This window comes from Gossypium arboreum, chromosome 7, assembly GCF_025698485.1.
Source record: "Gossypium arboreum isolate Shixiya-1 chromosome 7, ASM2569848v2, whole genome shotgun sequence".
NCBI classification, from domain to species: Eukaryota; Viridiplantae; Streptophyta; class Magnoliopsida; order Malvales; family Malvaceae; genus Gossypium; species Gossypium arboreum.
Window position 1 is genome coordinate 3,727,778 of NC_069076.1, and position 14,302 is coordinate 3,742,079.

At 32.5% G+C, this 14,302-nt stretch overlaps 3 protein-coding genes across 4 annotated transcripts; 2 read left to right on the forward strand and 1 right to left on the reverse strand.

The window, feature by feature from the left end:
* The first annotated feature begins 4,123 nt into the window (after positions 1-4,123).
* LOC108486835 (GABA transporter 1-like) lies at positions 4,124-6,289 on the forward strand. Its single transcript, XM_017791046.2, has 7 exons — positions 4,124-4,485; positions 4,627-4,749; positions 4,828-4,922; positions 4,999-5,185; positions 5,279-5,409; positions 5,480-5,695; positions 5,786-6,289. Exons 1-7 carry the CDS (start codon positions 4,320-4,322, stop codon positions 6,170-6,172), a joined length of 1,305 nt encoding a protein of 434 aa, XP_017646535.1. The 5' UTR covers positions 4,124-4,319; the 3' UTR covers positions 6,173-6,289.
* A 949-nt stretch (positions 6,290-7,238) lies between these two features.
* On the forward strand, positions 7,239-8,121 carry LOC108459362 (PRA1 family protein E-like). The gene has a single exon (XM_017758725.2). It carries the CDS (start codon positions 7,433-7,435, stop codon positions 7,976-7,978), a length of 546 nt encoding a protein of 181 aa, XP_017614214.1. The 5' UTR covers positions 7,239-7,432; the 3' UTR covers positions 7,979-8,121.
* A 413-nt stretch (positions 8,122-8,534) lies between these two features.
* LOC108459351 (E3 ubiquitin protein ligase DRIP2) lies at positions 8,535-13,945 on the reverse strand. 2 transcript variants are annotated; one of them, XM_053030564.1, is made up of 8 exons: positions 13,771-13,945; positions 13,211-13,395; positions 12,416-12,515; positions 11,632-11,965; positions 11,032-11,474; positions 10,879-10,929; positions 9,494-9,566; positions 8,535-9,046 (listed from the first exon to the last, which is right to left on the reverse strand). In XM_053030564.1, exons 2-8 carry the CDS (start codon positions 13,323-13,325, stop codon positions 8,873-8,875), a joined length of 1,290 nt encoding a protein of 429 aa, XP_052886524.1. In that variant the 5' UTR covers positions 13,326-13,395; positions 13,771-13,945; the 3' UTR covers positions 8,535-8,872. The 2 variants fall into 2 exon arrangements, with proteins under 2 accessions (XP_052886524.1, XP_052886523.1); XM_053030563.1 differs by having other exon boundaries at positions 13,211-13,945.
* Positions 13,946-14,302: the final 357 nt, after the last annotated feature.

Consider the following 14,302-nt stretch of genomic DNA (forward strand, 5'->3'; position numbering starts at 1 on the left):
AAAATATATATTTGAATTTAATGATAACATTTATTCAAAAAAGTTGATATAGAGAATAAGTGATAAAACAAATGATTTTTCAATTAAAATTGAACAATGTAAATAGTATTTCATATATTGAAATGAGTCGGGTGGGCAAACAATTACCATAATCGTTGTATACCCACTACCCAAAAGAAAAAATTCATCCTGAGTTGTATCCACTTTTCAAAAGAAAAAATTTGCTCTATTAGGAGCAGATCGGTTTAGAATCCATCGGGGTTCAAGTTTTACCATCCCTACTTAGAGTCATGGTTGCTTGAATCGAACTGACCAAATTGACTAGGAGCTATTCGGAGTATTGATTCGGAGAGAGGCATCAGACTGGTTGATCCACGAGCTAGTACAAACTGATTGAACCAAATTAAGAAACTAGTTGAACCGATTTTTATTTTTAAATATTTTTTTTAATTTTGATGATTTCTTAATGATTTCTTTATTCCAACCGTACAAACCAATAGCTTGAACAGTTCGACCATCAATTTAGTTCTGAAAACTTTGTTTAGACTATATTTTAGTTTTTAAATTTTTACTCTATAATTTAACACAAACAAATAATCAACCAAACGCGTAACATGAGTGAACTATTCTAATCTAATAAATTTCAATGTTATCATCTTAGACCTCAAATTTATAAAATGTGATAAAAATTATTATATGGTAAAAATCATGTAGGTTCTTCATATGTTTTCTATACTCTTTATCTAATTCATACAAAATAATAAGTAAAATTATAGCTTAACTACAAGATTAACCTCCAAATTGTATTCTTTTTCACTTAAGTATTTAAATTTTTTGTAAAAAATACTTAAACTATCGATTTTATTTCATTTTACTCAAAAATGTATAACATCCAATAAAAATATACCGTATGTAATATTCTTATAAACTAATATCATATTTTATGATCAAATTAAACGAAATTAATGATTTAAATATCACTTTTATCCGAAAAAATTCAAATACTCAAATGAGAAAAACTTTAAATGCCTTTTTGAAGCATCTATCTATAGTTTTAAATCTTAATTTTATTTTGTATATAATGGTAATGCTAATTAAGTATAATATAATATTAATCTAAAATCTAATTAAGTAATAATAATTATCACAGAAAACATTATTGAAAAACTAAATATAATTATTTTATATTAATAATTTGTTATTGAAAAAAAAATGAAAACTTATGTATCATGTACATATCCAATATTGCTATAACTTTAGGTTGATAATATAATGGTTATAATTAAAATAATTATTTTTAGAGTAAATTACACAGACAGTCATCTAATTATCAAAAAAAATTATTTTAAGCATCAAAAATAAAATGTTTGTAATTTAAGCACACATATTATATAGTTCCGTCATTTTAGTCATATTCATTAAAATCACAAATGGCAAACTGACATGAATGTTAAAAATTGGTATAATAACAATTTTAGTCATCAACTTTTACATATTATATCGATTTAGGTATATTTTAAAAATTAATTCTCAAAATTTACAAATTTATCCTAATTCTAAAATCCAAAAACATATATAAAATACATAAATATTTTTAAAAAAATATAATAAGAAATTTCATATTAATATTAATATTGAATAAAAATAATTATATTGATATTAAAATAAATAAAATAAAGAGTAATTAACACATTGCAAAAACCACAAGTAAGATTATCAATATGCCGTTCAGCTGACTTACCATGGGACTAGTTTGGGCATTAAAGCCTTATTTGCCTAAGAGAAACTCAACATTTACCTTTTGGGATTCCAAGCTTTTGTTGGGAGCATATTATCCACATGTTTGATTATATTAAATAATCCACATGTTGAGTCTGTATAAAGTGGTAGTTTAGCAGAGCTGCCATTGCCATTTGCCAATAATAAATTGACAACACTCAATATACACTTGTTTTCCCGTTAGTCTGACAATACATTTTAACATATTTCAACTTAGTGTATGTCAATTAAATTAAGATTTAACCGATAAATTTTATAATTTTATTTGATTAAACCGTGAAAAGTAAAAAAAAAATTACTTTTTACAATTATACATTCTTACAAGATTAATTAATTGGATAAAATGATAATTCACATCTAAAAAGAAACTTTAATTTCCTTTTTTAGTTTTTTCTCCAAATTGAGGTTAATAAAATTAAGTAAATCAAGGAAAATTAAAGAATATTCAATTTTCTTAACTTTCTCTTAAACTTGCTCATGGATTGGATTATCCATCTAGGCTTGAAGGTTCATCCGAAAAATGAGAGAGTTTGAATAAAATACGAGATCTAAAAAATAGATTTGGATAAATTTTAATGCTTGTTTTTATATGGATTGGAAACAATATTATATTAATTATATATTTTATATTTATATTAAATCACTAATCCAATAACAATTAAACTCATTGTCCAATACCTAAAAATTTACCCAACTAAATAACCCAACTCAAAATATAAAAATTTAACATTTATATTAATACAACAGAATATTTATTATATTTATTTGTGTTTTTAATATAATAAAACATTTATTATATTTATGATAGGTTTTTAATATAAATACTTTTTAATGTGTTAGAAAACTTTTATTTTAGTATTTTTTTGGTGTATTTAGTGTATTATATTTTTTAAAAAATCAATGCTAAAGTATTTTTTTTTCTTTCACTCACTCACCAAAAACATTAATGTATAGTCATGAATTGAGCTGTTTATGGGTCGGGTTGGGTCGGATTTGGGTCAGGTCTAAATATAATATTAACATAATTTATATTTGTTCAAGTCCGGCCCGGCCCGAAATTTGGGCTTCAAATTTTGTCCAAACCTCCCATATTATTTTTAAAATATTTTATTTTATTTTATTTGAATTTTAATAATTTTATATTTTTTAATTATTGAAATTTTTATATAATCATTTTAACATTATTTTAATATTTATATTACAGTTGCATTATAAATTTAGTATAAGTTTATTTTTTAATGTGTTCTAAATTACATAATATATAAAAATAACATAATATAAAATATTATAAACCTAAAAGGGTCGGTCAGTTCAAGTCTTGAATGTTTAAGTTCGAGCCCAACCTATATTTTAAACGGGCCTAATTTGTTTATCCAAGCTCATTTTTTGAGCTTAATATTTTTACCCAAAACCTCCGGACGGATCTTCAAGCCTAAACAAATAGCCTAATTCATGAACAAATCTAGTCATGAATTTAGGGTTAACTCGATAATTGTAACAAATTTCAATTATTAAAAAATACTTAATAAATTACTCTGTTTTTTTTCTTCAATATATTTTATAATTTAAGAGGAAATTAGGTAACTGAACTAATATTTAATGAATTAAAACCTTACTTTAAAAAATTAAGTTATCAAGCCTTAAAAGAATTTTAAAATATCAAGTAAGAAATAAAATTAAAGAATTAACTTAAATATCAAACGACAACTATTTGATATTTTACGTAAAAGTATTAATGGGTCAGGTTGGGTATAAGCATAGTATTAATATATTTTATGTTTGTTCGGTTCGACTCGAAATATGAATAATTTTTTTGTCTAAATCCGCTTGTATTGCTAAATAGCTAAGGTGAGTTATTTTAGGCTGTCCATATTATTTTTTAAAAATTAAAAAAACATATATTTATATTATTTAATATTTAATATTTATTAATTTTATATATTTTTATTTATTAAAATATATAGTTATCTTATAAATTTTAATGTTTACATTATGATAGTATTATATAATACTATAGATTTAATTTTATGTATTATAAATTATATAATATATAAACAAATAACATATATTAAATATTACAAACTTAAAAACGAGACAGAGTCAAGTCTTGAATGTTTAAGCTTAACTTCCGGCCCTATATTTTAAATAGTTCTAATTTTTTTACCCAAATTCATATTTCAGACTTAATATTTTTAGTCAGCATCTTTAATTTCAGAAAAAGATTTGGGTTTGGGTGAATAACTTGAGGCATGAAGAGTGGAATTAGCCATGTATAAGTAAATTTATGCAAGAATCACCAATGGAACTTTTCGTCCATACACTCGTAAGGTAAATAAAAATCAAAACAAACTACTCAATCCACTTGATGAATGAATGAGCACCTACCCTGTTTGACAAAAATAAAAACATAAGCTATAAAGTCAAACGAATCATGTCCGAATCCGAAAATACGAAAAGGAAAAAGAAATAGCTACAGAATTTTCCAACTCAGTTGCAGCTGAAAGGAAATAACCTGATACAAGTTCACACCACTTCCATCCATGTCTGAGAAAGAAGAGGACCAAGAACTCGATGTAGGAAGTGAAGATGAAGCTGCCGGGAAAGGGACATGGAAACACGCAGCTTTTCATGTTGCCACCACCATTGCTACCCCTGCCGCTTATGCTCCTCTTCCTTTTGCCCTCGCTTCCCTCGGTTGGCCTCTTGGTAACTGCTATCATCTTCTCCCCTTATTCCTTGTCTTCAACTAACCACTGTTTATATAAGATACACCCAAAAACAGCTATAGCTTCATAATTTTTTTCCCTTCAAAAGAATAACAAAACTTGCTGCCCGATTGATTTCAAGGTGTAAGTAGCTTGGTGACTGCAACACTAGCCACGTGGTATTCTAGTTTGCTTATTGCCTCTTTGTGGAGATGGAATGGGAAGAAGCATGTCACTTACCGGCTTCTTGCAGACAGCATCTTTGGTCAGTTTCTTTGTATTATTCTTCCAAATCACTGTTATGCTATATGCTTGACCATTTTCATCTTCCTGGTTCTTGAAGGATTCTGGGGTTACTGGTCTATTGCATTTTTTCAGCAGGTGGCTTCAATAGGAAATAACATTGCCATTCAAATCGCTGCTGGAAGCAGCCTCAAGGTCAGTCAATCTGGCCCTCATTTCCTTCAAGGAATCATATCAATAAGGCAATAAGTTAGTGCTCTATCATTTGCAGGCGGTTTACAAGCACTATCACAAGCACGGCACACTCACCTTGCAACATTTTATTATTTTCTTTGGGGCTTTTGAACTTTTCCTATCTCAGCTCCCTGACATCCATTCTTTAAGATGGGTCAATGGGTTATGCACTTTAAGCACAATCGGCTTTGCCTGCACAACCATCGGTGTCACAATCTATAATGGTAAAGTTGGGGATATCCATTCTTAATTTTGTTCTTAGATATGATCTTCATATCAGCTCTACATCCAAGTGCTAATTTTGGACAACTTTGTAGGTAAAATGATTGACAAGGAGTCAATCAGTTATAGTTTGCAGGGAAGCTCATCTGCTAAGAGATTTGCAGCATTCAATGCTCTTGGTGCAATTGCCTTTTCATTTGGAGATGCAATGCTTCCTGAAATACAGGTTTAAGATAAAAAAAATTTGATTCATTCTGTGCTTAACAATTGATAGTTTATTATTTTTTAATTCCCAGAATACAGTGAGGGAACCTTCAGTGAAAAACATGTACAAAGGTGTATCAGCAGCATATAGTGTTATTGTTCTAACTTACTGGCAACTAGCTTTCACTGGATACTGGGCATTCGGATCACAAGTGCAGCCTTACATCGTGGCTTCATTGACTGTCCCAAAATGGACAATTATAATGGCCAATATCTTTGCCGTGATTCAAATATCAGGATGTTACCAGGTAGACGCCTTTCAAGAACAAGTTTCTAAAAAAAACAAAAAACAAATATGCAGTAAACCCCAAAGTGTTAAAACAATTCCTCTGTTCTAGATTTATTGCAGGCCGACTTATGCATATTTTGAGGAAAGATTGGCATCCAACAGAACATCCATGTTGAAAAATGGTCTTATCCGACTAATCCTCACCTCCATCTACATTGTTGTCATTACATTGGTTGCTTCAGCAATGCCATTTTTTGTAGACTTTGTGTCCATTTGTGGTGCCATTGGATTCACTCCCCTGGATTTCATCTTCCCTGTTTTAGCATTCCTGAAAGCTGGGAAAATGCCCAAAAACAGAGCAGTTGGCATCTCCATGCGGATTCTGAATGTTGGAATAGCCGCCTGGTTTTCGATTGTTGCTGTGTTGGGTTGCATTGGTGCAATCAGATTCGTTGTTGAAGACGTCAAGACTTACAAGTTCTTTCATGACATGTAAAAGTTCTTCTGTTTTAATATTAAAAGATCACGTGATACACATAGATGGTGTTTGATAAATTTATATAAATATTGGGAATTTAGTTGCTTTAATCTTTAATCTTTAATCTTTAATCAATCCAGTTTTTTTTTTTCATTCTAGTCTTGAAATTTGTTAACTTTTTTCATATCAGTCCTGAAACTTGACAAGTTTTCTAATTTTGATCACGTGATGAGATAATACTCTAAAATTGTACTATATTATCTAATAAAATTATTTTTTAAAAGAATTCAGGCATCATCATAGGATCAAAATTGAAAAAATTATTCAATTCAAAGACTAATGTTAATAATATGTTGATTAATTGTGTTATATTTTTGTATTGTTTGGTGATGTTCCCTTGCAATAGCATTGCATCATCTACGTCCATCCACATATATAGTAATATATAACAATTTGTGCATTACAGGTCGTGTATATATATATTTTAAGAGAAAAAGCATCGTTTTATTAAAAGGGTAAGTATTTCATATATTGGTGATGTATCTTTTATTCCATTAGCAGTTTAAAAAAATTGATATGTAACCAAGGCAATTGGGTATTTGAGTATGGCCATTAATATAGACACTAGCTCGGTCTTAGAGATAGAATTTCGAGCAATTGTTGATAGACTGAAAGCGGCTTGGGAGAAAGGGTGTGTTAATTGGAATCGAAGTGGTGGGCTCGTCGAGATTAACATTGGAGGTTTGCAACTGGATAACGAGAGATTGGCAAGTGGAGATTCAACATATACACAACAAACATGGCTATTGATGCTATAAGGTGTTAAGGTGTTGCTAAACAATAATTTTTTTTCTCACAATCGACTTTGTTGGTCCAAAATGTAACTTTGAAGGACAAGTAATGTCTATTGTTATCGGTTAAACGTTATAGTTCAATTTCCTTCATTGTTTTAAACTTTTACGAGTAGTGTACCAAATATTTTTATTATTAAAAATGGAAAAATTTAAGAGGTAAATAAATAAATAAACTTTTGGCATAAATGTGAAAATTTAATATGGCAATTCGGGTCGTTAATAAATAAATTAAAAACGCTATCAAAGAATAGTAAAAGACAGATGGAAAATTGAGGATTCCCTTTAAAACGAAAGAGGTCAAACTAGTCTCTCGCAATCTCTCTCGCTTTACCGTGTATTCCTTGCTGGTTAAGCCAAGCTCAGTAGTCGATTACCAGTTCAGATTATCTTCACTCCTCTCCAATTCGATTCTTCCACGCCAACAATGGCCTCCCAATCACCGCCCACCACCGCCTTTTTCACGCGTGCTACTCTGTCGACCTTCACGCGCCGCCCCTGGCGAGTGTTCCTTTCCCTCACGTCCTTTGCCCGCCCCATTTCCTTCGGTGACGCCTCCGCCCGTATGAAGCGTAACCTCAACTACTTCCGGGTGAACTACGCCATGATAATCCTGGTGATCCTCTTCCTCAGCCTCCTATGGCACCCGATCTCAATGATCGTTTTCTTGGTCGTCTTCGTAGCCTGGTTCTTCCTCTACTTCTTCCGTGACGATCCCTTGTTCATTCTCAACCGTTCGATCGACGACCGCATCGTGCTGGCGATCCTCGCCGTAATTACGATTGTAGCCCTAGTTTTGACCGACGTTTGGCTGAACGTGTTGGTTTCCGTTCTAATTGGGGCTTTTATCGTGGGAGTTCACGCTGCGTTTAGGGGAACAGAGGATTTGTACTCGGACGGACTTGACGGTTCCGATGGTGGGCTGTTTTCGGTTGTCGGCAGCCCCACCCGTGGTGGGTACTCCAGCGTTTAAATCCAATTTGTTAATTACGCTGATACATTCTTTGCTTCTAGTGGTTTTTTTTTTTTTTTGGTGTAATTTTTTATGTAATGCTTTCAACCCAAAACTAAAGATAGGTACCCAAAATTCAATTAGAGATATTACTTCTTATTAAAGCTTAGCTTTGATGATTTTCTTGCTTGCTTGCTTGCTTTCTGGTACAATCAAGTTCTGGGTTTAGTTTAGGGGTTTTGCTGGTAAAACTAAAGATAGGTTCCATTGACAATTGAGCTCTCCCAAGTGCCCAACAGATATTTTGGTGGGTAGATTCCTATAGATTCGTGGTTTTGTCTCCGCTAATAATCATATTTTGTCCTAATTGGGATTTTGCCTATTGCTAACCCAACTTAGCCTTTCGGTTGGTGTAATGTTGCTATCCTTCTTTTCTTCTTTTTCCCCTTATCAGAATGTCTTCAAAAGGCCTACTGCTTGATTTTGTCTTTTCTTAGACGATGTCGTAGCAAAGCATAAAATTTTTTAGTTGTTAAAAGTTAAAAAAATTTAGAAAAATAAATGAATCCCTGGGTAATGTGGAAAACGATGATGAAAATTTTACATCAAACTGATAAATTGAAGACAGTCAAAAAGGAAGATGAAGCAATTGTAACACTAATGGGTGGCAAGTTGGATGACAATGATGTTTTAACATAGCAAATCCCATTACTTGGCCACATACGGTGCTCTAAGAAACTATATTGTAGAAGAACCAATCTCACTAAATACATATGTTTATGTAGAAGAAAATACATGCCAGAGGATCAAAATGTCCTACTCTATCACCAATGAAATTCCAATATATTTTATATATATATAGAGAGAGAGATTATTGATTGTGGTGGGGAAAAGAATGAAATAAAGAAAGCATTATTACTCATCTGGGGCTTTTCGTGCATACGCCAACACCATGACGAATTCCTTGGCAGATGAACCAATGGTGGCCGGTACTTGCTGTGATGTTGCTGCTGTTTGTAGCCACAAATCAACTAAATTATACAATTGCAGTGTTGGAACTACAGGCTGCCCCATGCATTTTATCTCAACCTGTCATCAAGTATATACCAAAATGTAAATAAACACATTGCACCTTGTTTATCGAAGAAGACGATAGATCTATGGCTTAAACTAATTCTTCAAACTGCTTGTTGGAATTTACCTATATATTCTTCAGAAATTTTCACAAACTAAATGTGATGTCGCTAGATAAGTTAAAAAAAAAGTTATCAAACAAGACAACAACTAAGATGTGGATTCTATAAATCAGACTGGTTATACATGCATATGGTTTATCCCACATGCATGAAGTGGAGAATAAAGCTTGAAGCTCTTCTATCTTAACCAGACGTCAATTATCCATGCATAATAATAAAGCATCTCCATGACATCATAAATGAGCCTCATAGTAAAAATACAGAAAAGCTAAAATCTTTTTGGTAAAATTTCATATTCGCATGTCATTAAAGAACATTATTCAAGGAGAGATTAACTCACCTCAGCTTCATCAGTGAGGTCCAGTTTCTTCTTCAGATATTTTTGAATAAAAGAAACAGGTATATTTCCATCCCTGTCACAGAATAAAATAAGTATGATAATTATCTCCTGTAGTTAAAGAAATTTTTAATCATTCTACCATTTGAAAGGTCAGAGATAAGTTCAACAACTTTGTGTATTTGTAACAACATATAATGAGAAAAACATTTCAACAGGATTTGTTACCGAACACTAACAAAGAGCTATCATTTGGTTTAAAACATGATCACTAACCTGATACAAAAATTGTAAACCTGCTATGCAATTGATGGAAGGGGGAAAAAGTAGAAAAAGAGGCAGGAGAAAGCACCTTTAATTTAACAATTTGATAGAATCGGTTTAGCTAGTGATGATGACAGACCAAACTTAAAGAAAAATTGGTCAAGTTAAAATGGTTACTTGGAAATAGAAACAAACTGCAGATTATTTCTTCTATTCCCCTTAAAAGCATTCATCTTACAATAAACAGGCCATTCAGGAGATAACTATTACATGCTAGGCAACAGTGTCCAGAAGGTATATTCCACAATGATTTAGGCTAAAGTAGCATAACCAGAGTAAATGCCCATAATGTCATAAATATTCCCCTATGCAGAATTAACTCCTTCCAAGAGAGAGAATATAAAATGGGAAAAAAGAATCATCGATAATAAGTCAATAGGAGATGAATTAACAGCAGAAAGTGACTAGAGACACCATATAAAACAATCTAAACCTTAAGCACTTCTAATCCAAGCATACTTGTCTTACGACACTGTCATGTACTTTCTTCCTATTTATCCTAAGCTTACTGGATTATTACATAATCATCCATATACTGGTCAAATGCTTTCTTGATCATTTTGATGATAACATAACCAAAGATGACCGGCAAAAAGCTGTGATGGAACTAAGTTAAGCCCACGATCTATTTGGTTGCCCGTGTGTCATTATACTATTCAGTAGCTCCCACCATCCGCGTTTCAAGAAGTGGAACTCTGGGTGCAGGAGTTACACAGAAGACTGTCAGGGTATTAGTATCTTCGCCTTCACCCATCTCCTTTCTGCTTTCACAGTCTATTAACACTTCCTATATAATTCCAACTTATCTGTCACCTTACTGAATCCAGCATATAATATTTATTTAATTCCTCCACTAGATTTGCAAAGACCACATGTTTGTTGTCTCTGCATTCTAAGCATAATATCAGGAGAATATGGTACCGAAAACAGGATAGCTGACAAGTCAGAATCACAGTCTTAACAAACAACAGATAAAATTTACAGTCTTCGTCCAAAAGGAAGAAAAATAGATATAGCAAGCTACTGTAAGACACATGCAAAAGAAATTGGACAAAGGAATGTACTTTATCCTCAAGTAATGTGCAGAAATTTGAGGGAGGGGAGCATCTCCTTCCCTGAAAGCATTGACATTTGAATCAGTTTATGACCAAGACAAGTAATCTTAAGCAACTATGTTCTCAAACCACTAAAGTCTGAAAGTTGAAATCAATTCTTACTGATCTTCAGAGGCCACTAATGAGAACCAAACAGGACCAATTCTTCTTTCATGCTTTGGACCAGCAGCATCTAGCACTGCCTGCGGGGAGATGCCAGAATCCCCAAAACCAGAAGCCCTTTTTCGACTGACTCTGCGCAGCTTTTTAGGTGTTACAGTTTCTGAAGTTGCAGGACCAGCACTAGTCCTTTCATCCTCAAGTTTTGTTTTGCATTTATCTTCTCTATGTTTGCTTTTGCACGTATGAGCTTCAATGGAGGGCACACAGGAAGGTTCTAACTTAGAATCAGAGCCTTGAGAATTGGACTTGAAGGACTTGGTCCTATTTGCAACCTCCACTAAACAATTCAAAGGTTTCCAAAGGTCCAATTTCCCATCCCATGCTTTGCCGCCATTCTCTGCTTCTTTATTTATGTTTTGGATATGTTCGGCAGAAGAAGTACACTGCATTGTTCAATTTTATAACATCGCAGATACTATCAGTTTAAGCTAAAACAATTTATTTCAATTAGAATGGATATTTGAGAAAAAGAAAACTATTAGACAATATTAAGCCCTACGAGAACAAAGGATATCACCTAAAAAATTGTCTTCAATTTACCTGTCTTTTATTCTGAGTGAATTTATTTAGTGTCTCAGGTGAGCTTGCAATCTCCTGGTGATCCTCCATAGAGCCTTCATCTCCTTTAACAGGCTTCTCTATTGGAAAACTGGAATGTCGCGAAGCACCAGCCTTTCTGGTAAAAGCTTTTGTTCTCCTCCCAGTCATGGTAGTTTGTGATGATACTTTGGGGGCATTAACCACCAACGAAGAGAGTGATCTCTCCTTTCTTCTAGTTGGGACTGTAACTGGGGGTACAACTTCAGGTGCCTTAACTTTTCTTCTTTTAAGAGGGAAGATTTTGGCCCGCACATCTTGCAAATTATGGTCTGGCCTGATTATCACAAGCACAGACCAATGTCAATGCACAATAATTTTCCAATATGTTGATTAACCAACATTAAGTGTGTGGACACTCAACCAAGAAAGACGGAAAATGATTGATTATACAGGGAAGCCAAAAGCGGGTAGCATAAGGTCATTTTTTCCTCTTCAACATATTTCACCTTGATTTTTGGCACTGAGAGACTCACAATAGAAGTCCTTGCATTTGCATAACTGCTAGACTCTGCCTAGATAATTTACTTGAAATTGGCTAACGTACATATACAAGCCCCTAATTTGTAAATATTAATCATCCTTGGACATTCAGAAGAAATCAGTAAACTTTGCTAGTAACCACTTGAAACAAGTAAATATAAATTCAGAGCAATTGACAAGATTAAAACTAGGAGTAGTTTAAATTTCAAGAATGTGTCATGAATAATATGCAAAAGAATGGTACCTTAATTTCTCCAGAGGGACACAACCCAAATCGATGTTGCATATCGGACAGCATTCTAGTTCTTCCTCTTCTATCTTATCATATATGCACTTTCTGCAAACTAAATAAAATTCAAAAGAAAAATATATCATAAATTTCTATTTATTGACTCAATAGAATTCTATGGCACATAAAAAGATCACACCCATCAATCCTAGCAAATATTTTAATTAAAAACGAGTTAAAACTGGGAAATCATCTGGGAATTTGAATCTTATTTTGGAGTTACAAAACAGAAAAGGAAAGCTCCAATGTTGGAAAGGAGCCTTGAATTGGAAATAAAGAATATGATAGTAGGGAGCCTTAGCTTAATGTGGAAAACAACAACAAGTGCAAAAAATAAAAAAAATAAAAAAAAATAAAGGAACGGATTCGTAATCAAATAAACAGAAGCCATGAATGAATTACATTGAGAACCAACTTTCTCGATAACCAAACTGTATAAGAAATACGACTGTTTTCGACTAGTTTATTAAACTAATCTGAACCCAGTTATTGTACCAAAAATGCATCAGCATCAAGTAATAAGAAACAGAGGGAAACGAAATAAAACAGCAAAACCATAAGTTTATTAAGGCACAGTAATGGTCAACCGAAAAGGTAAGAAATGAAAGCAAGAAAAACCCAGATATAAAACGGCAAAAAGGAACAAAATTTGAAGAATTAAGAACAAATGAGCTAAAAAAAGGAACAAAATTTGCAAGTAAAAAAAGAAGAAAAGGAGATATAAATCTGAGGGAGAAGAGAGAGACTCACACGTGTGAAGACATTCAGATATGGTGGTGGCATCTCTAAGAAGCTTATTGCAAAGAGGGCAAGTCATGCATGCCGCAATCGCTTCTCTCTTCACTTTGACGACCTGATTCGCCATCTCTCTTTCCTTTCACCTTTCTCTTGTTTCAATCTCAACTCAATAACCCCTTGAACACGTATCCCCCTCACTGCATGTTCAATCAAAAGAAGCAAAAAAAGGAAAAATTTACGTACATATCTTCATAAACAAACCTGCATTAAAACCCATGACAGAAATATACTAACAAGAGGAAGGATTATAAACAGAGAGAGGCCGAAAAAAAGCGAGAAGCAAAGGTAAAGAGATATGGGTGTATAAGCTATATGGGAATAATTTTTATTCTGAAAGCAGGGATTGAGATTAAGGGAAAAATAAAACAAAAAAGGGGAAAATATTATAATTACGATGAAACAATGGTGATTTCTTTTCAGACAAAGAAGAAGAAGAAATAGGGTTGTTGAGAAGAGGAAGGCAACGATGATCTGAATCTAACCAAATAGAAAGAGAAAGAAAAAAAAAATACTAAAGAGGGTGTCGTCGAAAGGAGCATGAACCAAAGAGTTTTCCTTTGGTTTTATTATTATGTATTTTTCCCCATATTTTTATTTTTTTTATTTTTTTTTCTAATAAATATTTAAGACAAGTTCAACGGAGGCTTCAAATTACACGATTCGAAATTTTTGGGTCGGTGGTGACTTGTCCCTTTTGTGAATATGTATGGGACATGCGCCCTAAAGAAAACAGAGTAACCCTAGGATGCAGTTTAATATACGACGTCGTTACTGTGTTTTATTATTCTTTTGGGGTGGGGGAGGGGGGAAGAGGCTTAAATTTTGTTGTTATTATTATTATTAATGGTAGTGAATAAATAACAGAATATTATAAAATATATATATATTTACGTGAAAAATCAATTTTAGTATTTTCGAAGTATTCGTGTTGGTGTCGTTGTAGTATGCAAAAGAAAGAACATGTTTTTCTTTAATACAATGATGATATTAAAAATTTTCAATTTTATAAGCCGAATTACAATTCAAGAAATTGTGAAATGCTTA